Here is a 24,444-nt window from a genome sequence, read left to right on the forward strand (position 1 = left end):
GCGTCTCTCCCAGGTTCCTCTTCAATGATGCAGAAGTCAAGCCTTTCGACCCCTCGCACATTGCGGCTGAATGTTTTGGAGGAGAGATGACGGTGAGGAACATGCTTCGTGCAGTCGAGAACTAAAGGCCTCGGCTTTTAGCACTCCGAAAAGAATTAAGCTAACTTTGAACGTTATTAGTTTAGTCTCATTTTAATCACGGTTTTGTCAGCACCTTGCAAGCAACCTCAACTGAATCAATCTCTTTATATTTGTTTTATTCACAGAGCAAGACCTATGACTCTGTCACAGACAAGTTCATGGATTTTTCCTTTGAGAAGGTTTGTGGGAATTTTATGCTTTTCTTGTGTTTGCTTTGTCTGTCATGTGTACACAACCAGCACAGCACACCTTGTCACTACTATAGTTTATTACATTGATAAGGTCATGAAGGTACCGGGCCGACGCCAGGCGACGTAGAGTCGCAGGCAACGGACGGTAGGCAACTGTGTAGAGTTTCCTACTGTGTAGTGTTGCCTACCGCGCCTACCGTGTACCGTGTAATTACGTGTAGAGGCCACCGTGTGTGTGGCGAGCAGAGAGAACATGGAAGGCGTGTGTGCCCGGTAAGCATGCTGGGAGCGCGCTACAACGAACTGAGTGAGTGAAGTAATTGGCGGAGCAAGCCGCGAGCGGTGTGGCTGGACGGAACGCAGACTGCGTGTGTGTGTGTGTATGCCGAGGGTTTCCCAAAATAAAAAACATACTTGACAGGACGTACTTGACAAGGTCAACCAGAATTCACTGGCCGTAACCTTAGTTTTGCATACTATTTGCAGAGCATTCTTACACAAAATGTGAGGGTTTGAGGAATTGGACGAACTTATGTGTGTGCATGCGTGCGTGCATGCGCTGTTTCCACACCTCCGAAGCTAATGAATGCCAGACAGACACTAGATGTCAGCTGGTCAGTTTAGGTGAGCTGGTTTATTTAGTAACTTCACCAAGCTGACGTCATCAAACACTGTCATATGCTATTGAAAACTGGAAAAAATTGTTATACGCGTGAACTTTTTTGTTTATCTTTTTCTTTGTTATTCTCTCTCTCTTTTTCTCTCAAAAAAAAAACTTTGAAGGACTGCATTTTACAAGGCAATGTTTTAAATTGCAGACCAACAGCGCCTATATGCTTTTCTACGAACGGTGTTCATCAGAAAAGCCAGACGGTAAAAAATCTGCCGCACAGACTGCGACCGAAAAGCCTGCCGAAACGTCGCTGGAAGCAAAGCCAGAGACGACATTGAGACTGCCGTCTGAACTGGCAGAGGTAAGTGCCTTCAGCAACTCTAAAGAATTTTTTTTTTTTAATTCTGAGCTTGCTTACTGCTCAGAACATCTTGTCTAGAGGCCATTCTCTTTATAGCTGTAGGGCTTTCAACGCAGTGGTGTGTGTTACATTAACTTCCTGCATTAGCGCAGTTGCTGTAGCCATGGTAATGTCTCAGAAACTTTGTGCCATCATTCTCTCTCTCTCTTTTTATTTTTTTTAGTGCGAACCATGACAGCTTTTCTGTGGCCAGTTTTGGTTTCGTTTATCAGGAGGTGTATGTTCCACGGCACAGAAGCTGGTCGTCTGAGAGCAGGACATTGTGACATTTTGGAACTAGCTCTGGCTCGCTCGATCATCTGATATGCTGCTACTTGTTACTTGGGCCAATGTAGTAGTTTAACAGCAAGCGATCTGGCTCCGACTGCCAAGACATTGCAGTGTCCTGCTCCCAGGAAGCAAAACCAACACTGGTTTGTAGAAAAACAATCGTAGTAAATTACTGAAGATGCTCTGAAGCTTACCGTTGCTTTTCCTAGAGGTTCAAGATTCAGGACCTTCATTAAAAAAGGGAAAGTTGTAAATATGTCAGCAGTACTCCTTTAAAAGTGCATATGCCGAAGAGATACTGGCTCGTAACTGCTCCGAATTCACCTCGTTTCCCCACATTTTTTCACTTTATGAAAATTGTAGCTCAACTTGATCAACGATGGTGGTTTTATTGGGCATACCAGTAATACCCTAGGAAATGGAGTTGTAGTTGTCCCGTACATTAAACTGTAGCATAGCAACCCGAAGTGCATACTTTATCGTGGGCAGGCTGAGAGAGATATGAGATAGGATTTGGCATAGCAGCCAGAAACTGAAGACGAGATGTGCAGAATTTCAAGGTCATGTGGCAATTAACGTGCTCATAATTTATTGCCAGTAATGGGATAACTCAAGATCAAGTAAAGCGGAGTGGCGGAAAGCAATTGCATTTCACTTGTGTTGGGGTGAAACGAGCAAAAACAATTATACCCAGTAAACTGCTTGGCAGAGTAAATCTTGCGCAGTAAAATTATTGCACAGGATGCCAGAGGTGTCTAAATCAATCTTTTTTTTTTTTTTCTTTCAGTGGATCTGGCAAGACAACATGCAGTTCTTGCAGGACAAGAGCATATTTGACCACACTTACTTCAAGTGAGTGCGTGTTGGCCTGCTAAGCACGAGGTCGCGGGATAAAATCCCAACTACGGCGGCTGCATTTCGATGGGGGCAAAAGGCAGAGATCACCCGTGTACTTAGATTTAGGTGCACATTAAAGAACCCCAAGTGGTCAAACTTGGTCCCCAGTCCTCCACTACATTAAAGAACCCCATGGGGTCCAAATTTATCCGGTGTCCCCCACTACGGTGTGCCTCATAATCAGATGGTGGTTTTGGCCCGTAAAACCCCATAGTTTTTTTCAAAATTATGGGTGTCCCGTGAATTTCGTTGTAGCGGGACTCGACTGTAGTTCGTTAGATTTCAAATTTCGTTAAATCGAGGTTCGTTATATCGAGATTTGACTGTACTTGTCAGCAAAATTTGGCTTAGCTGGTGCATATGCGCAGGAACAAATTATATAAGCATATGCATGCATACATACATACAAACCCATGCACTTAACACTTTTAATAAACACTGCTAATAAAAAATACTGAACATAAGTAGCGAGAGTTAGTGCAAGCATAAACATAGTTATAGAAATGATGTCCTTTCCATTGACTTCTTTTTCTTTAGCTTTCTGTACCAAATGTGCGGCTCCATACCTCAAACGCTGTCATGCGGTGAAGAAGCTACGCTGCTGGCTGCGCAGCTGGGAACATCGTTTGTCCTCGAGACCCTGATTCACGCCAAGGAAAAGGCAAGTTCTCTTTCATGCACGTCTTGTGCGTGTGGGCTAGCGCAATTGGCAGTTGTGATAGCCTGTCACTGTCACAATGATAGCCTAAGGGGTTAGCTAGATGGTGACTGTGACACGAGCAGTTCTAAACCAGACAGAACACGGATGTAGAAGGGAAAGTTACCACAACATAACAGCTCTTCTTCTATTTTTTTTTTTATGTTTCAATAGGACGAGGAGAGATAATCTATTAGAAAGACAGAGAGGTCGGCCAATATGTCTCAATATGATTACATCTAGGATGTTAGGGTGGACAAGCTTCCACTGTGTTTGGATGCTGGTAGCTGTATGGAAATTGTGTCATGGGTTCACAGGCACCGGAGGCTTGAGTCTCTCCTGGCAGCTTGAGCATTGCACTTAGTTCACTAAAACCCCTGGAACAGGCTGACATACGAGTAATGAACAGGTTGAACTGCTCATTGTGAGTGAATCGTGGCACCTGTTGTTTTCGTGCAGCCTACCATGGCGCAGTGGATTGAACTTCTGACGAAGCAGTTCAATGCGAGCAAGGCCGCCTGCGAGGTAAATGTCACCACAACCTATTTGTCCTAACTGCTTTTTAAAACTTTTTAAATGACACTTTATTTGGTGCTAACCTGCTAACTCTGCAAATGGAGGATCATGTGGATAGTGGCAGTAATTGGTCAAGATAGCTTCTTTAAGCCCTTGTGATTTGCCTTTCACTTTTCAGTGGTTCTTGGATCACATGGCCGAGGATGAATGCTGGCCCGTACAAATTCTGATTAAGTGTCCTAATCAGGTTGTGAGGCAGGTAAGGTACCTCTTTCTTGGAATGGTGGCTTGAAATCATGAACTGCTAGAAAGATACTTTTTAGTGGGGAACTAGTAATGTGTTACTAACTGTTCATAAATTTGAAATTTCACATGTGCTTCTTTTTTATTTTTTCGAGTTTTTAAAGATTACTTTTTTTTTTCTGCTCTTTTAAGTGGCATTGAAGTTCTGTGATATGATGGCAAGGCCTCAGCTCTCCTTTAATTTTATGCCATCTTGTCCTGGCTCTTGTTGTTACAAAAGCATCAATGTGGGTTTGCTGGTCTGTGCCTAATTCAGTGACATGTTTTCACCTGACGTGTCACTTGGTTGAACATTCTCCTCAGATCTTATCTTAATTTCAGCTATTTCAGCGGCTTTGCATCCACGTGATCAATCAGCTTCAGCCTGGGCACTCCTCACTCTACCTCCAACCATACCCTGACAGGTAAGACCACTCGGTCTCGGTGACATCTTCTTTTTCTGCCGCAACAGTTTCTTTGTACGACAAGGGTGGAAGAGAATCTTCCATGTGTGCATATGCTTTCGAGGGCACAAACTGTCTACCAGTACTTGCATATGTGGAAATTTCAGTATAATTTGTATGTAATGACATTCGATACATCAAATGACATTGGTTTCCTGCAGTGCTACACAGCAAAAAAAAATCAATCTCATTTGTAGGGAACAGTTGATACATCAAATGATGTTGGGCTCTTTCGGCGATGCACCGCAGAAATGTTAAAGAACAAAAGCCCAAAAACACTGCAGCGTGCTTGCAAAACATTCTAGAAGTACTTCAATCGAAATTAATTTTAGTTTTGTGATAACACCTAGAACTTTCAAGTCTCGTTTAAATAATCGAGCGATACTTATTCACACAAAGTCCAAACAAGACTAGAGCCAGATGTGAATCAAATGCTTCAGCCCAACATGCCAGATGTAAGGCTGGAGCATGATGAATGCATGCAGATGTTGTTGTTAACTTATCAGGTAAAATACCTAGGACCTTTGTGTTGAAAAAAAAAAAAAAAAGACCAACAACCACCGTAAAATTTAACCATTTTAATTCGTATTCTGTGCTCCTCTTGATTTTCCTGTATTTGATTCCAAGGTGGTCTTCAGTAGACAGTGCACATTAGATTCTGAAACACATCTAAATTATTTGCAAATGTCATTTTCATCTAATGGCTTTAAATATCCCTGTGTACAGCAAACTTGGGACTTTAGGGCAAATGATCATCTGACACAAATTACATTAAATGTTCTTGTGTGCCAGGAATATAAGTTTTCATGTATGCATGTTGCTCGTGAAAGTCACTTGACAGTTTGTAGAGTGCAAACTGTAAGTGGGGAGCAGTCACTCTAAGTGACACGAAATTTACCCATGTGGACTGGGGTGCTTGTCACTCACTGTCACTGTTTAAATTGTGGGTATGACACTATCAAAAAAGTGGTTTGACATACCCAACAGTGACTTCAAAGACATGGGATTAATTTACTTTTCCCGGCTTCTTTTACGGCATTTTTTGCAGCGACGACTCATCAGACGTGGACATCAGCCAGATCGGCCAATACTCGTGCGTCACTCGCTTTGTGCGAAAGCTGCTGGCACTGGTGAGTTGTACGGTCACATCTGCAATAGCTTTTAACACGTGTGGCCACCCATGTGTCCTATGATGTCTCTCTTTTAATGTGTCACTGGCTTATAGGGCTGTCTCTTGGCCCTTTGGATGCTGGGCCAAGAGGCAACAGAGACTCTTTATCCCTGTCGACCCTTGGAGACTCCTCGTAGTCAGTGTCGAAGTTTCCTGAATCAGAATTCATAAGAAGTTCTTGAATTTCTTCATAGTTAAAAAAAAAAAAAATGTGTGGGCTTTTTATGCTGGTTCACCATGTCGGAAAATGAGAGACACGAGCAACACTGACAGTCAGTCAGCTTTGTGACGTCGTCTGTCACATAAAGACGTAACCAACCATAACATGTTAGTTCAACTAACTTCTAAGTAGATGGTGCAACCAGTCTATGGATGTTTCATGTTCACAAATCATCTCGGGCATGCCCAGGGGTGTGTATAGCCAGCCAGATAAGTATAGACCCCTTTCTAGTATGTTTACACACGCAAGTCCCAAAGGACTTCCGGTTAAGCCCTCTGGAACAACCCATTAAATTTGACAGGCAATATAGACAGCGCAAGTTGCAACAGCCTGTAAATATACAGAACTCTCCAGCTTGCACTGCAAGTTTTACTGCTGGGTTAGAATGTTTGACAAGTGAATTTTACTGCAAAGTACAACGAAAAAGCAACAGCATGAAGTACAACATGAGCATGACACATGGGGCACATTCCTTATATTCAAACATGTCAACAACATGTGCAGACCTCGGATCTGTTTAACTTTTATCCTGTAACACGTTATGGTAGGTCTAAAATGCAAACTGTTTGTTTTCTAGTGTTGGCTTACAATTGAAGCCAGCTTAGATTTGGCGTGCATATGGTATTGAATCCACTTGTCTAAATTGTGCTAGTTTGAGATTGTGCTGCGGTTCCTGAGCCTTCATTTGAATCTTGTTCTGCCCCCTACTTCCACAGATCGAGCATGGTGCCAAGCAACACCTGCGGCACCTGACCGAGTACTTTGCCTTCCTGCTGGAGTTTGCCAAGATGGGCGAGGAGGAGTGCCAGTTCCTGCTGTCCATCGAGGCGATCACCACCATCGTCTCCTTCTACCTGGGCCATAAGCTGGACTATGTGAGCAGCACTGTAGATGGCACTTGTTGGCCTGCATTGCATGTGCTTTTGCCATGAACTTTTCTTGCACACTTGGACTTAGCATTAGCAATAGTTGAGGTAGCAGACCTATTGCTCCTCGCGTAGTGTTTTCCTGGCCGGCACTCATCGAGGCACCACTACCTGTAAGAAGTGCAGCTACTGGAGTACCTTCGATGATAGTTGCTGGCAATTAGTACTAGACATCCTACTTGACTAGCATTGGTGGTTTTATAGCCCATGCTATAGCTTTATTGAACAGAACCAGCTGTGTGTTTGTATGTGTAAGGTGCATCAATGGTGTCATGTCGCAGAGCAGGCTATTGAATAAAAAAAAAAATAATAAAGCTGGGCTAGTTGGTTGCAATGACCTGTGGCACATATTTACAGCACTGCATATTTACCGCATTATACTAAAACACAAATAAGCATGTTTTGTTCCCATGTTTGGCACTGTATGTCATGCAAATTAACGGCAAGCTCTACGCCATGTCTAGGTTTGTAGCCACAACATTTACAAAGAATCCGAGAGTCCCACATCGTCAAAGTTTTCAATCACAGTTTTGGCCCTTGCACCTGCCTTTAACTTAAACTTGGATTGTGCCTGTTCGACGCGTTCATTTTTTATGCCTGCCTGAGACGTGTGCACTGCCATCGGCCGCCTAGGTTGAGATGGTGTCCGAGGAAGAGGACGAGGAAGAAGAAGAGGAAGGAGGTGCACCCGTGTCCAAGTGCCGGCCGGCCTCGCTGGACAAGATGGTGAGCCTGGTGCTCCTGCTGGTGGAGAAGTCGCGCGCCGAGGACCACCGGCTGCAGCTCTCCCAGTCAGACTACAACGCCCTCACGGGGGGAAAGGTACCGGACACGCATTTGTGGCTACGCTTTCTTCATTTCTAGCCTCTTCCTGTTCTTGCTTTCTTGCATGTAAACCCCAGCCACTAGTTTTCAAAGCATCGAATATAAGAAAAAAAAAAAAAAATACTGCAGTTTTGGGCTAAGGGTGAAGCATTGACAGCAATAGCAAGGTATTAGAATATTACTCAAAGTAAGGCTTGTTTTTTTTTATGGGCGCTGCAGCATCCTCCTTTTGCCAGGCACGAGGTGTATCTACTGCCTGATCCCGGACTGCAGGGTCTTGTCAGCGTTTTTGTAACTCGGCTTGTCACCTCGGTATTTGGCACTGAGCTGCAGCATTTATTGCACCCATAGCTAGCATTCCACCAATTTAAGTGCCCCTCTACAGCATTGCACTATGCCCAGTGGTTGCTTCCTCCTATAATCACCATTTTGATTATGTAAATTTAAGCTATGTTGAGAAGTCAAGAGGAAATTTAGCTTTTTCATGAATTGCGTGCTCCGAAAACTGCTGTATAACAGCGCGGCTTCTTGAACGAAGAGGAAACCAAAGATCTGAGAAGGAATCATCTAGAAGTAATTTGCCCAATCTGTGACGTTATTAAGCTTGCAGATAAAACAGCATGTGCGTTCAACCATCTTGTTTTATATTTTTACTAAAGAAGACGAAAGCTTGGCGTATCAGGCTACCATCTTTGCTTTATTTATAAAGCTTTTCTGTGCCTGATAGATTTTCTGTGGCTGGGACAACTTTACCGTGGTGGCATGGTTGCACCAGTTCATCCTGCTGCTGTCTTATGCAGCATTCTAGTTTGTGGTCTGCCATATTGACTAGGTTAGACGAGATGGGGAGAAGCCCACTTGTAGAATTTTGCACATATAGTCTATTGAGGTCAGTGAGACAAATGACAGTGTGTATTGAGGCCAGACAAACATGAAAACAGAGTGCTTTGTCTATGTCTATTGTGCTGTGCTTTTGTTTCTTGTGTGCTAGAAGCTAATATGGAATTACAACAATCCCAAACCTATATTCTTTCAAACAAATTGAGCATTGCAAAAGCCCTTAACGTGAGGCACTGCGGTGTTTGCGCATACTGAAAATTTTCACATGCCTTGCTTTTTTTTTTTTTTTTTTTGTGGTGGACACTCTAGAGCACGCATTTTCTATCGATTGGGCATGTGAACTCAAAACACCTTGCGACTGCAGGGCTTTCCGTTTCTGTACCACCAAATCCGGGACAACATCTGCCTGCGCCAGACTTGCAACTTGATCCTGAGCCTTTGTCGCTGGAACGAAGCCCTTGCACCTCATGTGAGATTTCGACTTTTTAACAGCCTTCCACTTTTCGTAGTTATCGCTTGTGCCCTTTGCGTAACAATTATTCCATTTGCTTTTCTTTTTTGTTTGACCAGATTGTCAACATGATCTTCTCGGCTGTCACTAAGCAGCCTGAGGTAAGTGATTGAGTATTTTTCGTACGAGTCTTTACTTTCATTATTTAAATCTTTCATCAATTTGTGCTTGGTTGCTTAAATACAGTACAACCGTTTTGACACATTCTCCAAGAGGCAAGTAAAATAACTTAGTAGCCAGGAAATGTAGTCAAGAATAATTCAAAAACGTACTGGTGAAGATTGAGACAGGAGTTTAATGATGTAATTGGCAAAGCATGTCAACGTGTGAATGTTTAATTAGTTTTATAATGTTGCCTTGGCTTTTGTCGCACTTGTGAATAGACATCACTGTTAATGTAAAATTTCTTGCGTTACGTCGTCACTGGTATTGCTGGTGTTTTGACGTCTGTCAGGATGTCTGTTGTGCTGTGTCCTAAAACTTGTCGTGATGTGGTTTGTGACAGGCTAGTGGACCTTTCTTCAAGCTACTGTCAATGCTGGTGGAATTTGCTGGAGGGCCACCAGGCATGCCACCCTTCACTTCGCTTGTCCTACAGCGTGTATGGGAGGTAAGGGAACCCGTCAGCCTCTCGCCACTGTCTGCAGCATGTTTTTTTTTTTTTTTTGTGCCTGATGTGGCTGCTTGTACGAACACACCTCTGTCATGTGCTTGGTCTTGATTTGAAAAGTATTAAAAGTGGGTAAGACCTGTTCTTACTATCCTCTCTCTCTTTTTTCCCCCTTTTACTAATTACAGGTAATTCTAGTTGTGGCAGACTTTGATTGCCCGAGCTTGTAAAGGACCCACGTGTTTACACTAGGTGACTTACAAATATAGTCAAACCTCGATATAACGAAGTTGTACTTGCAGTGAAAAACTTTGTTATATCGAGGTTTCGTTAATTCAATAGAACTAGGATGGGGAAATAAAAATTGTTCGTTACATAGCGAATTTCGTTAAATCGAGGTTCGTTATATCAAGGGTTGACTGTATAACATCAAGGAACTGTGAAAATTTGTTGATTTTATCAGAAGTTTAACTTAGCAGAAACACATTGAATGCATGGTAAACTAAACCAAGGTAGATATGGGTTGTTCAGTTTAAATTACCTCTTCATTTATCGCTACAGGCTATGACTAGCCCTTGTATTCGGAGTCAGAGTCGGCACTGAAGTTATATCTACCAGACAGTTACTTAGGAAGTATGTGTAAAACAATAGAAAAAACACCTTGCCACTTGGCTCTTTGCTTCATGGGGGGTTTGTGTTCGGAATTTTATTAATGTATCCTTAGGGCTGCCCTTCAGATCCGCTACAACCTCGCATCTTCAGTTGCTCGACTGACTCCAATTTGTCCCCCTTCTTTCACCCCTGGTGCAGGCATCCGAGTACTGCCCCCTGCAGTGCCTCGAGTGGTTGACAATGCAAGTGCCTCGGAACAAGCTGGCACACTCGTGGGTCCTCCAGAGCATGGACGTCTGGGTTGAGAAGTTTCTTATCGCCCATGCCCTGCAGAGGGTGCGCAATGGTACGTTCGGGGGTTCCTCTCTCGTGAAAGCTGTGGCTGTGCGCTTCCATTGTTTGCTTCATCGAGGATCACCTGTTTGTCAGGCACCTACATGAGACTGATTTACCATATAGCCTTCTGGCTTTTATGTTGATGCACCAGCACTAAACACTGTGGCGTCATCTGGTGGATAGAAGTTAAAACACCTTTGAAGCCACGGCAGCATCTTTTGTTAGGCCTAGCAATGTCAAAACAGGGAGCTGATCTCAATTATGGTGGAACATAGCGAATAGTTTGTACTCGAAGTGAGAAGAGATCAAGTGAAAGCCAACTTTGTTGATAAAAGCTGATATGATGATAGCCCATGGTGTATTGGTTCTGAACAGTTGTTCATCAGTCGAAAGCCTTTCAACATGAAGGACATCTAGTTGACAGGAACATTTTTGCCAAGTTCTTTAAGTTGCCAGCTCCGAAGTCGGTAGTTCCCATTGAAAGCACATAGCCACCGATCAATGTAGCTGTCCATGGAAAACACCTAGCTGTTAGTAATTGACATGTTTCTCTCAATTTTTCAGTGGCAGCCTTGTTGCTGGTTTCTTTAGTGCCAAGTTCCCAATTCCGGCAGGCCTTCCGTTCGGGGAGGAATGGGTTGGCTCCACATAAAGAGCTACCTGTATGTACCTTTGTGAGTCTGTGCTTTGACACATATATGCATTTTGTTGCGATGTGTTTCGGTGACTATTGAGCTTGCTGTTCATGCCATGATGGTCACATTCGACTGCACAGCAGTTACCCACCTTTTTTTATTCACTGTGCATGGCTGTTTCTTGATGGTGGCAGCTGCTGCGGCAATTCCAGTAAAACCGTGTTTAATTCGACCCTCATTGGTTAAGAAATTTATATCATTTGGACTCAGCCTTTATCCCCAGCCAGCGAATGCATTATTTGAATGGCATCAAACTTTCGTTACTTCGGACATGTTTGGCCACGCACCAATTCATTTGGACGACCCTTAGGACGACCCTTAGGCACAAAGGAGCAAAAGCAGCGCTTGCTTCCAGCAAGGGCGGAGTCTGCATTGCCATTGCCACCAGTGTTATATGTTGTGTTTATATAGTGTTTATATTGTGTTTACCGCTGCACATGACTCGCGTTGGCCGTGTGCCTTCACAAATGCGTGGTTGCCATCCGATCACACCGATAATGACAATGAGGAGCAGCAGTTGCAGCAAGCAATAGTTTAGTTTAAACTCGGTGCAAGGTGCGCATAATGTCACAAACATGGGAAAATTCGAGGAAGAAGCACAATTCTACCACGGGACGATCTGTTACCAACCAGCTTAATGGCGAAAAAAATTGTTCGGATTGTGCGCACGGTAGTGAAAAGTACGTCGAGCACCTGTAGTCGGATGAAAATGCTAGTCTCGGGCCGCGGCCGTACTGTGAAGGAAGTCGTGAGGCCTTTGCCCCTGCCAGCGCTTATCTGTCACGAGATGATGAGAATATCACTTTGCGTGGTGATATCGTGCAAAATAGAAGCAGGGGTTACAGGTTTATTTAGGAAATTTAAAGGTGGATATTGGTGTAGTAAACATTTCTGTATCGTTTTCTTGATATATTCGATAATTCGACATTCGGTCAATTTGGAAGGTTTGCCGGTCCCGGGAAATCCGAAATAATGAGGTTTTACTGTACCACTTACTGGTGTCAGTTTGGGGGTGACAATTTGAGCTAGTAATGATCCATTGTAACCAGTACCTTTTCAGCCAGACAGCAGTTTTTCACACCTATTCATACTGCAGGGCTGGTTTTTGACAGTGTAAGTTGCCGGTTGGCAATTACCAACTGAAGTCAACCAACAAATCAGGATAGCCAACTGGGCTAATTGGTAACAATCTCATTTTGCCATACTACAGCAGTTGCCCGCCACTGCACAGTGCGCATGACTGGACCGCCTAATATTGGCAATTACTAGCTGAGGTCAACTGACCTTTCATTGCACCTGTTCATGTAGCTAGTGCCTTGTCTTGAATCTGTTTGCAGACATGTTGGACGTTATACTGAAATTTGTTACAGCTTCCGAAGACCAGTTAATTTCTTTGTTGATTGTAACTGCAAGCCTATCTGTTTCAGATGAGCCCAGAAGCTCTCTCTGTGATGCATCAGGTAAGTTGGACACTGTAAATAACGGTTTAATGAAACTAATGAATCACTCCAAAATTGTAATGAAGATTTTTTGTTATGATGCAGGTGTACCAGTTCCTATTGCGATTGCTCAAAAAAGCAAAAGTGTATGTTGGTAAGTCAAGTCACATGGAAACATTTCTTCCATCTTTAGTTGCATGCTGTAACGCGGTGAAGATAAACTGGGCTTACTGTCCCTTGAATGTTGCTTATGTCTCGTTTCTTTTATCTCATGCTGGCTTGTGACTTGATTTCAGATCCCGCTGTTCACGGCACTGCCAAGTTGATGTACTACTTTGCAGTACTCACCTATTGTCTAGTAGGAAAGCAAGAGAAATTAATGGTAAGTTTCTCAGGTTGTAAGCATGCCGTTCTGACTGAGGAACTCACTTCATGAGGTGTTTGTTATTGGTGGCGTAGACGTTCGTCACCCTCAGGTCACCTGCACAAGTACCATTCTTTTGTAGAGTCCCTTGCTTCGTTAATAGAGAAGTTTCAGTTTCTTGCGAGTACTCCCAAGGAACCTTGTCCCTTTCACCCTTTCTATTGTTCCAACAGTGATTTTTTTGTGTTAACGAGGTTCACACTAGATAAATGATGTCCCTGTCATGGCTTTTCATAATACACAGGTTGTCTGTGTTAATTAAGATCGTAATGAGGCATGACTAGAGTTTATCTTCCGACATTGCTGACTTGCCAGTTGCAAATAGCCAGCCCTCATGCAATATCTGTTCTTGGAAGTGAATGGTGTTCATAGATTGACCTTTGTTTTTGTGTTCTTGTTCTCAATTTCAGTTCAGCCCTTTTTTCCTTGACCTCTGGAGCTATTCCAGCCAGGCCTGTCAGAGCCAGCCATTCCTGTTCATCATAATAAGCAGGTGAGAAAATTTATAAAACGGTTGTTTGACCTTATTACCGTGTAGACTTGTGTAAGGGCTGCACATCTTTTTTGCAACTTTGACTAGGTGCGGCCCTTACAAGGGACCGAACCTTTTGAATGGTGCTGGTGCAGCCGACGACTTGTGCAGACCCCAGAACCCCGGATGTACCATTCTATCAGAGGTCAACGCACAGCTCTCGCCATCTAGTAGCGCAGAATTACGCAGCGCGCAAAAATTCGCCGATGCGCGTGTGTGGCATCAGGGCACCGAACACGGTTGCTTCTCTGTTGGATTTTTTTTTTTTTTACCCGAATTTTGGCCTGCAAAGTTGGAGGTGCCGCCCTTACACGAGTCTATACAATATTAAGAACAGCAGAGAATCTGAACTGATATGGCTGGGAAGAGTTCTGAACCCACTTTTGTACTAACTTTCTTTTGTTTCTGCTTTTATGTACCATACTTATTCGAATATAAGGTGAGTTTTTTTTCTCAGAATTTTTACCCCGGTCTTATACGCAAATTTTGCCTTCTTGGCAGCGCGAATTTCGCCTTACAGTGTGGCTCTACGGCAGCGCGCCCCGTGGCTGTGAAGCCACACCTAAAGGCGAAATTCGCATATAACTCGCACTCTGCGTGTTGAAGCTCCCTTCGTCCCCTATTTCATTGTCGCCATTTTGCATTTTGACTGTGTTAGCAATTCGGTATTTCAGGCGATCCTCGTCGAATCTCGATAATCCGTCGGCTACTCTGTATGGCCTTATATTGGTGTGCATACTCAAGTTTTTTTTCTTGGATCCCCCCAATTGCACCCTCGCCTTTATTATCGTGATCGCCTTATTATCGAATTAAGTACAGTATTTTCTATACATACTAGATTATAAAATCTGCAGCCCATGTTTGAAAAGACCCTGACTGGAAAGACCCTGATCTGAAAGATAAGTTCAGCTGTACAGTTGAATCTCATTATAGAGAAGTTGAGTTCGACGCAAAAATATGTTCATTTTATTATGTTCATTATATTATGCTGATATTGGCGAGAGACATTTTAGATTTATTTCACTATATCCGTGTTCATTATACCAAGGTTTGACTATTTGTGAATTACGCTTCATGTACTTATCTAACATAAAAAAAGCCAGTCTTACTATGATAGAAGGGTTGATAAACCAGAAAACGCAGGACCGAAAGACGGGGGAGGGCGACGCCACCTTGAAGTTCCCACACGAGCTTGCCATGGCATCACGGACTTTCGTGGCATCTGCTTGGGCCTAGTTAATCATTTATTAGTGAAGATGTACTACATCGTATTACAAACATTCACTGCATCACAACATTTGGGAAAATACTTTGAAAGTTGTAACGTCACAGTAACTTACTGGTGCTAGAATTTCAGCGTGAAATTAAAAAAAATATCATGTTTGGTGTTTATTTTATCTTCTAGGGCAAACAGCTTGTTACCGCGAAATAAAAAAAAATTATTTTGAAAAAATACTGAACTGCTTTAGGGTTTCTCATAAGTGTCCCTTAATGAAAAAAAAAGAGCTTGCATTTGCGCATTATGCAGGACCTTCCTTTTTTTGTTTCTGTTTGACTGTAATAAAGCTCTTAACTTGCTGTTAACTGTTCTTTTTTTTTTCTTTTTCCTTTCAGACACTACTGCTCTTTTGGTACCAGGCCTGTGTGGACTGCCCCGAAAACGTCAAGCTCATTGTTCAAAATCCTCATGTCACAAAGAACATTGCCTTCAATTACATCCTGTAAGTGTTGCAGCACATGCTGTTCTTTTGTGTTAGAAAACTGAACTGGGTGAACCATATGACAAACAGGGCCAGGAGTTGTCTCTGTAATCAATTATTTTCAAGATACATACAAAATTAATTTTTTCCTTATTTCACTTTTGCCTTGTCAAAGGTGGCTGTCATTTAAAAGAGTACAGCATCCCAACTGTACAGCATTTGCTGAAACGAAAGCACCTGAGCCCAGAGCATTGCTTTGTCCTTGCTGCATGGTGTCACACACATGACTCCTGGTTGCCAGGAAAACTCAAAAGCTGAGGGCAACAGTTCACTACTCGCCTAGAGCTTTCAATTGTGTAGATGCAACAGGTCAGTTAGAGCCATCAGCACGAGTCATGGTGATGGGTAGTAATTTGGCCTTGTTAGTACGACATACTGCAATTGAAGCGCAAAAAAACTGGGACAGACGGGGAGGCTACAACACATGCTCTTACTTCAACAAATGATTTATTTGAAACAAATGTGCAAGTATATATACAAAACACAAGTGACACTCAAGTGGCTTAGAAACCATGTGCAGTCCAGTGAACATTTAAAAAAGATAACACTTTTTCTGACAGAGGTATGAAAGGGATGCTCACACAATGAAAACTGAGACTATAAATTTTTGCAGATTCAACTGAAGATTTCAAGTTAGAACCTCTTCCTTTCATGTCAGAATGGGGGAACACTAAAGAGTGGACAACACCCAAATGTGCTGCAGTGCAATGTTAGTCAACCATCTCGACCTGTTGTCAATGTTCCCTGAGCCTTTAGTCCAGGCTGCGACCTGTCTGCCCTACCTAGTATTTGCTGCAGGAGATGGGAGTTTGATATACTATGAACTCTGTACAGGCCACATATCTAGTTTTGTGCCGTTCTTGCACCTTTGCTTGTTGCCACCACATGGGTCGCTGATTTTGCAGAGCATGAGCATTCACAGCATGAACGTGCTAATGCGGTGAACACTCCTTGGTTACAAGAACAAATTGCTGTTGGGCCATACTTGAACAAAACTTCACACCACTTGAAGAAGGTAGCAGAACGCACAAGTATAAGAGAACTGTTTTCTGCCCTTTGCAGATTGTCTAGGCTCTGCAAAATCTTTTTTTTTTTTTTTTTCAAGGATGTTTGTTCCAAATTGCCTGCGCGGTGCAATCGAATACAAAACCAAAATCACCTTCGCGGCGTTTGTATGCTTTACCGCATAACACGGAAGTATTGCGGCGAAGCTGACTTTAGGAAACTAACCTCAATTGTGCAACACATATTAGACGCTTATTTTTCTTGCTAAAAAAATCAAGTGCACGTTAGATTTCTACTGTTTAGGAGCTTTAATGTCATTTCTACGTTAGTTTTCTACTTTGGATGCATAATGCGTGGGTGTGCGTTTGATTCGAGGGTATGCGAGAATTGGGCAAATACTCCCAAATGAATCAGATAAATTTTGTAGGTCCTGTCGTGGTACAATTAATGGAAGTCGACTGTAATATGTATAATGTAAAGTTGGATACTGTTCCTGACAGCTGTTCAACGCAATAGGCTAGGGATTGGAACATAAAATGAAAAACTCAGGACTGATGCTTTCTGGGATAGCATTGATTCTCTTTCTCTTTCTGCTTTACCATGTTCCTTGTCTGTCACGCTGATAGCTGCCATCATGAATGAAGACCTGGGAAATCAGCTCCATCATTCCTTCTATGTTTGTGTCCAACAGGGCTGACCATGATGACCAAGACGTGGTGGTGTTCAACCGGTGTATGCTACCAGCCTATTATGGCCTGCTACGCCTCTGCTGCCAGCAATCGCGAACCTTTGCTCGGCAGTTAGCTGCACATCAGAATGTCCAATGGGCTTTCAAGAACATCACCCCATACACCACCCTGTACACAGCGGTAAGTACCATGACACTATGGAGATATTGCACATATGAACAGAAGGCAGCTAGGGCAGGCTGTCAGTGATCGGGTTAGGACTAAAAGGTGATAAAATGATGTCAACTGGAATTTGAAACAAGTGCATCTGCAAGCAAGCAACATGGCATAGCATTGATGTAACACGTTGATTTCCCTTGTATCCGAGATTTCCTTGATGTTTGTTCTATATGTACTATGTTGGGTACTGTCGGGTTTATTTTCAAACGTTGATGGTAAAGTAGTGCTCACATGCTTGCCATTTGATAGCAGCAAGCAGCAATGTCACAGAAACCAATAAGTCGCTGTGGCTTGTCGTGTCACCAACTATTGACTGGACAGAAATGGTCACTTATTGCTCAGAAAATCTTGCAATGGCAAGCAGATCGCACAGTACTGTCGGTCTGCACTCGTCTCTGTCAGCTGCGTCTCAGGGGCTTCGAGACGTGGGCAGAAAGCTGGCAGAATCGGTGAAAGGGTTTCCTGGCATAGAATAAAAAAAAAAACTGCTGCAACAGACCTGTGCCTAAAATGTGTGCACCTGGGCCCTGAGCATTGCCGACTGCTCTCTCGCAGGCGGTGGGTGAGTTGCTGAAGCTCATGGAGCTGTTTGTAGCGCTGCCGCGGGGGGCCAGCGAGCAGGAGCAGCGCGAGGTGGCACTGTTCAAGCGCACCACCCTGGCACTGTACTTGGGCCTCGACCCCCGCGTCTGCTGGGCCACCCTGGTTGCCGCACTGCGTATCCTCATCTCCACTCCGCAGGATCGCTTGCTGGCACTGGCCGCTGGAGGACTGCCTGTCCTCTTCCAGGTTGGCTGCGTTTGTTTCCTCTCTTCTCTGCCAGGTCATGCGCCCACAAGTGGAATTGGCCCGCGCATTTTACAGTGATAGCTCTTTACAGCTGTCACTAAATAGATTGGTTTGCCTGCACAGTCTTGCAGGGGTACAGCTATTACTGTAAAATAGTAGCCTACGCATTTGCAGTGATAAATATTAGTTCTTGCTAACAGGGTTTGTTGGCCTGCACATTTTGCTATGATAGCTCTTACAGCTCTCACTGTAAATGCTTAGTAGGTCTGCACATTTTACAGGGATAGCTCTTACTGCTGAATATCACTATGACAGATTAGCCTGGCTGAACCTTTCACAGCAGTAGCCTGTACAGCGATCGCTTTAATGGAGACTGTATTATGTGTAATTGTATAATATACTGCAATGCTACACTGGTGAAAGGGGAAGTACAGCGCATTTGAAGAGTTTGAAAAGTGTAAGTGAATTGAATGGGCCTTTGAATGCACAGTAGCATGTCGTATAAGTGTTGTGTGTGGATAACATCACATTGCAAAGAAGAAATTAAATGTCTGGACTTCACTCTACTTTTTGACATTAAAGTAAAAGCCTACAAAAGCAGTTAGGCTTTTGATGTTTACTCTCGAACTACCACTCATTTGACTATTTTACTTCTCATTTAGCTTTTGCGGCTGGCCTCCTATTTATGCTTGCTACCTTCTCTTGACCCTTATGCTCTTTGTTGTCGTCCTCATTCTTGATTACTGCAATCGAACAGGCCCTGCACACACTGCACGTGATGTACCATGAGGCAACGGCGTGCCATGTGACGGGAGACCTGGCAGACCTGCTGTCCCTGGTGCTAGAGCTCCTGCGCACGTGTGCTTCGGCCAATGCAGCTGAGCCACTGGCTACTCTGCGGTCGTGGCCCCAATTGGGGGATGGACTTCGACGCCTGCTGACACTACTCAACAGCTATGTGCCTCCGCAAGTGCGCCTGCTCTGCCTCGGTGAGTCAACGCACCATAAGTAGCGAGCCCAGTGCCAAATCTAGGAAATACAGTAGAACCTTGTTGATGTGAATGTTCCTGGTTGACTACTGTGATCTCTGACTGTGACTAGATCAAGGGTTTGATTCCTGACGGCTCCATTTCAAACGAGACTGAATGTAAAAATGCTCATGCAGATTTAGGTGGTCAAATCTCAGGTGGTCAAAACGATTTTACGACCCTCTACTTCTTGTTGTCTCTTTGTTGCTTTAGAATTTTAAAATTCCATTGGTTACTTGGTCATTGTTCCTGGATGCAGTCGTGTTCACTTAATAAGAACATTGAAAATACTGTACCATGCAGATTGTGCGACTCATGTCATACATTTCCTTCTGGTGTGCTTTGTCGGTTTCTCATGTACAGTAGAACCCCGCTGTTACGTTCCCGGGTGCTGCGTTTTCCCGGCTGTTACGTCGTTTTCGGCCGGTCCCGGCACAGCTCCCATAGAACCCAATGCATTGGTAACCCCGCTGTTACGTCGCAACTGTTCCCGCATCATACGTTGCGAACTGCCACACCGCGCCGGCCCGAGCGGCCATTTTGACTTTTCATGTCGCTTGGCTTGGTTGCTTGACGATGGCATTGGCCGCCCAAAGTGCTGGGGGTGACATTTATTACGTATTTTCGGTTTCCGCCAGCAAAAGTATGACCTTTGATATCCGCTTTTGCTATCTAAAGATGATGTCTATGACGCGTTGCGGCCCTAAAATTGGTTTTGGCTCATAGATGTTCCGTATAAAGTCCAAGGGCGATAACGCCGTCGCCGCACGCCGTATGCTTTCTTTCGTGCGCGAGACGCAGTCGTCGGCTCCCCTCGCACGCTTTCACTCGCACATACAGCATACGTCGCCGCGTGCCGTATGCTGTATGTGCGAGTGAAAGCGTGCGAGGGAAGCGGCGCCGAGTGAAAGCGTGCGAGGGGAGCCGACGACCGCGTCTCGCGCGCGAAAGAAAAGCAGGGAGGAAGCGCGCCTCCTTCCGTTGCGCTCGAGGCACCAGCGAGGGAGCGAGGGGGGGGGGGGATAGCGGGCAGCGTTGTGCTCTGGCATCATACTGCGCAGCGGCGCGCGGTCCCGCGGGCCGTGTCTTGAAAGTGATCTGCGTGGGGGCAGATTCTACGCAGTGTAGGTGCGTCTGCGGCTCGTGGCTTTGTGCGTGCTGCGTGTTCTCGGCGCTCAGTTTGGGTTGACGCGATAGACAACAGCACGAAGTTCACTTCGCTCGCTTCTGCAGCGGCGCTTAACTGCGCGTGTCCGCTCTCATCGAGTGTGATGTGTTCACGTTTGCCTGTGGGCGCTGACACCATGTTTGTTAATTAGTTAATAACTGAATGTTTACAAGTTTATACAGACTATAACACTACTATTCTTACTTTGTATAGCTCATCGCAATCGATACTTCGGCTGTCGGGCGAAACTACTTTTTGTCGCACGTAAGAATTAAAATAATATTGTGTGCAGTTCAACACTACTCCCATTTCTCAATTTTTCCTGTTTCCCGGCTCTTGCATTTCCCGGCTCTTACGGTTTTTTTTTACGGTCCCGTGAAAAACGTAACAGCGGGGTTCTACTGTATCAGTAAGGTTCTGCTGTACTTACTCGCTTCCATACAGGCTTTCCTGCTTGTTTACCACGCCCTGTAATTGCTTCACAACCATGTTTTTTGTGATTACCAGATTAAAGCTCACAACGTGCACTTCATAGTGTTAGATTGTTGTGTGCCACCTCCTCGAATTTGAATTCTGTAAGGTGCAGGTTTTGGGTAGTTCGGTGGACATGACTAAACTAACAGTGTAAAGGTAGAACTTGGGCTAAAGAAAGAAGGGATGCAAGCATGCACTATATTACTTGTATTATTAAAGCATTCTTTTGATAATGTCTGTCAAGAACACTCCTGTGTAATTGTTCGTAATCTTCGGTTATGGCTGCGGCACTAGCTTGTTAAACAGTCGTAAGTATTCTCATACACGAAGGGTGCTAAGGCATGAGGCTTTTACGAACGGCTCCTGCCTGCCGCAGCCAAATAATGCCTGGACCCAATTAATCTTTGAGCACGGCAAGTGGAGGTGGATTGAACGGGAAAAAAAAAATGGCCATGTACTGTAGTACGAAAATCCTGCATGGCATGAATTAAAACAGACTGTGTTAGGGTTGTGAGCATTGTCCTTACTGCTTTTTTTTTTTTTTTTCTCCTTCACCTGATGCAGAGGTGCTCAAGGAGTTGGTGACCTTGCTTCCTCGGGAGACGGTGGGTCCCATCGTGCCCCTGCTGGCCAGCTGCCACAGCAGTTTTCTCGAGAGCAATGGACTGAGTGAGACAATCTCTTTTCTTTAAACGACAAGAAATTAACCTTGTTGCACAACTTGCGTTGCCATTTTAGCAGACATTCCAGTAGATATAGCAGGTTTTCTATTTCTTTAGGTGGTCATATTATGATAATTTATTGTTTTACGATCATTTTATAATTATTGAGTGAATTTCTTTATAATGAAACATTTAATGCATTCATGAAGATATTCGGTGGATTCAAGTATGTTTTGGACATCATTGTAATGGACTTCTTACAGAAAATAAATATTTTGCAGCATCGCTGGTAGTAGTGACTTACACTTGCATTAGTTCTGGATGCCTGATTACTACGTCTTTATTTTCTCATTTAACGTTTTACTTCCAACTGCTTAGCGAATTCTAGTGGATTTTGAATCTTGCCTTAGCAGAATCTTTGCGAGGAAAACATGGCAGCAACACGCATGGTGTACCGCTTCGTATCGCAGTGACCACCGGCCCTTACTTTCCCCGGCGAGGCCAGAAAACTTATCCAACCAAGACTACGGTGAGGCCTCAGCGTCCCATCCTCCAGATGTTTCTTCATCTGAGCCAACTGGAAGCATCCAAGGTGAGGAGCAACTTACTATGTACCTGAATCTAAAGCAAGCCAAAGTGATGTAGTTCACAAGTGTTGCTGAATGGGCGAGTTGGTGCATCATATTCTTGTTTTGCTGTAGCGCAACTCAGTTTGAGTGTGTAGGTCATCCAGTCACCTGTCTGTTTTTTTTCTATCATACTCAAATTGAGTTAAGCTAAAGCAAGACAGAGTGATGTGTTTTGCACTTCTCTGACTTATGCCTCGAACTTGTAAGCAGAACTTTTGCAAAACCCTCGTAAACATAGCAACTGATTCACGTAAGCTCTAAACTGATATATCACGTTTGTCCACTTCAGGTGCTCTAGCAGATGCAGTTTACAGAACTGCGATAGTATCTGTTTTTGGTAAAAAGCTGCTGATTTATTGATTTTGTACTTTTTTTTAAGTCTTGCCACACATTGAAACATTTTTTTACAAGTTTAGCCCTTAAATAAAAATTGTAGTTCATTACAGTCAGTAGAATTCATCTTTCCTTTTTTAATGGAAAAATTTTGTCCGAATGGGTAAGTTGGTTGTCTAAATAAAAACTTTTCTGCATTTCGCATGTGTTTGACTTGGGTAAGCAGAGTTGGCCTCGAGCTATAGCCTCCTCTTAATGTTGGGCCAGTATTTTTTTGCACCGAGTGCATACATTGTGAAGTTTTATTGTGGTAGCAATTATATAGACACTCCAGGCACATTTCTGCCATCGGCATTGCCATCGCCGTGAGGTTCCATATAAAGTCCACGGGTGATAAAATCATCGCCGCGCGCCGTCTGCTCTATGTGCAAGTAAAAGCGTGCGAGGGTGAGCTGGCGATCGCGGCTTAATCTCGCACTCAAGAGCGAGAAGGAAGCTTGCCGTCTTCCAGTCGTACACAGCGCTCTGGAGGGACGGTAAGGAGGGGGAAGGGGGGGGGGGGTTACTCCATGCTGCCCGAGCGACCGCGCGCGCCTGATGGGCCGCAAGGCTCCGGGGGGAAGGTAAGGAGGGGGGAGGCTGCGTACTACACCTCGTGCTTCCGCCTGGGCGGCTGTATTTTGAAAGCCATCTGTGGCGGGGGCAGAGTCCTTCCTCCCTGGGCTGTGTTTTTGTGGCATGTTGATGCGATCGGCGGGATGAAGCTCAATTCACTCGCTGCCGTGCTTACTCACTACAGCGTTTTGACAGCAAGTTTCCGCGGTCATCGAGTAAGATGTGTTCATGTTTGCTTGTGTGTGCGTGGCACCATGTTTGTTAATTTAGTTGGTATGCCTATGTTTACAAGTTTATACGGCCGATAAAACCCTTACTTCGTGTAGCTGTCCACTAAGTTTGCTATCGCAATCGATGCTTCGCCTTTCAGGCGGAACTGTGACTTTTTTACAAGTGTACATGAACATTTCTTTTCCCAGGGAGTCGACCCTGAATACGACCAGGCCCTTCTGGACTTCTTCCTCCCATACCACCAGTTTGTGGAGGCCCTCTTTCGAGCCGCCTTGTCCCAGGGCCTGATGTCCCAAGACCTGGTGAACTTGAGTGAGTTTTAACTTCGATATTTCCCAAAAACTGACTTCTGATCCTTCCTTGTGTTCCCATTGAAAATTGAGTGTACTTCCTGTTCACTTGAGTTTAACCATGTGACCTCCAGTTATTCCCGTGGATAATTAAATGCATATGCTGGTAAATTGATAACTGTGTGTCATGTTGGGGAGCACTTAAAAATACCTGTTTGTATTTTTTAGGTGCCATGGTGTCCATCGAGGGTGTTCCACTGCACATCGACCTTATCCCTCGACTTTGGCTGGAGGTTCTTCAGGGGGAGGCAAGTTCTGCTTGATCTTTTTGCCTCAAAGAAACATATTACGAGTGCTGGTATTTCACCTGTGCCTCGCCGTTGTGTGAACAGTTAAAAAAAAATTTTCCATTCTGCTTGAGCAATGTTATGTTCTTTAGTCCAAGGCACACTTAGTACCTTATCTGTTGCTCATTTTAGGCTGGAACATTCGAGATCAATTCGTTGATATTTTACAGCACTTCTTACTGAATATTGCGAGTCTTCAATTTTTGCGGTTATAATACACTGATCCATACTTTTAAATATTATGCTGTGCAAGAGAAGAAGAAATTACAAGTGAGCATGGACCAGTGTGATTGTCCGCATTCTTTTGAGTTGTTTTTGCAAACGTCAAATAAAGAAGACATTCTGTACTTAGGCTCCGCTTCCTGGTTTTCAAGGCATACTAAAGAAAAGCAGTGAGAAAAAAAATATGCATTTGAGTACAGTAAAATCTTGTTACAACGAACTTCGCGAGACCGCCGAATTTAATTCGTTAATTTGAATTATCGTAATACTGAAAAATCAATATTTCCATGTCGGTAATGCAACACAAGAACGAAAATTACATACCTTTGCAGCAGATGCGCGTAACGTAC

At 44.0% G+C, this 24,444-nt stretch overlaps 1 protein-coding gene across 1 annotated transcript in view; it reads left to right on the forward strand.

The window, feature by feature from the left end:
* LOC119457853 (ubiquitin carboxyl-terminal hydrolase 34-like) overlaps positions 1-24,444 on the forward strand; it is a 99,551-nt gene that overhangs the window by 64,515 nt on the left and 10,592 nt on the right. The window contains 29 exon segments of the mRNA XM_037719608.2: positions 14-92; positions 267-320; positions 1,151-1,306; positions 2,424-2,488; positions 3,071-3,194; positions 3,690-3,755; positions 3,925-4,005; positions 4,371-4,453; positions 5,541-5,622; positions 6,600-6,758; positions 7,443-7,631; positions 8,839-8,943; positions 9,045-9,086; positions 9,491-9,595; positions 10,406-10,553; positions 11,108-11,205; positions 12,666-12,698; positions 12,783-12,831; positions 12,974-13,059; positions 13,512-13,536; positions 13,539-13,594; positions 15,248-15,354; positions 17,090-17,267; positions 17,862-18,095; positions 18,853-19,084; positions 21,330-21,434; positions 21,898-22,019; positions 23,424-23,547; positions 23,754-23,833. Of these exon segments, the coding sequence (XP_037575536.1) occupies positions 14-92; positions 267-320; positions 1,151-1,306; positions 2,424-2,488; positions 3,071-3,194; positions 3,690-3,755; positions 3,925-4,005; positions 4,371-4,453; positions 5,541-5,622; positions 6,600-6,758; positions 7,443-7,631; positions 8,839-8,943; positions 9,045-9,086; positions 9,491-9,595; positions 10,406-10,553; positions 11,108-11,205; positions 12,666-12,698; positions 12,783-12,831; positions 12,974-13,059; positions 13,512-13,536; positions 13,539-13,594; positions 15,248-15,354; positions 17,090-17,267; positions 17,862-18,095; positions 18,853-19,084; positions 21,330-21,434; positions 21,898-22,019; positions 23,424-23,547; positions 23,754-23,833 (3,067 nt within the window).

The sequence above is a fragment of the Dermacentor silvarum genome, chromosome 7 (assembly GCF_013339745.2).
Source record: "Dermacentor silvarum isolate Dsil-2018 chromosome 7, BIME_Dsil_1.4, whole genome shotgun sequence".
NCBI lineage: Eukaryota > Metazoa > Arthropoda > Arachnida > Ixodida > Ixodidae > Dermacentor > Dermacentor silvarum.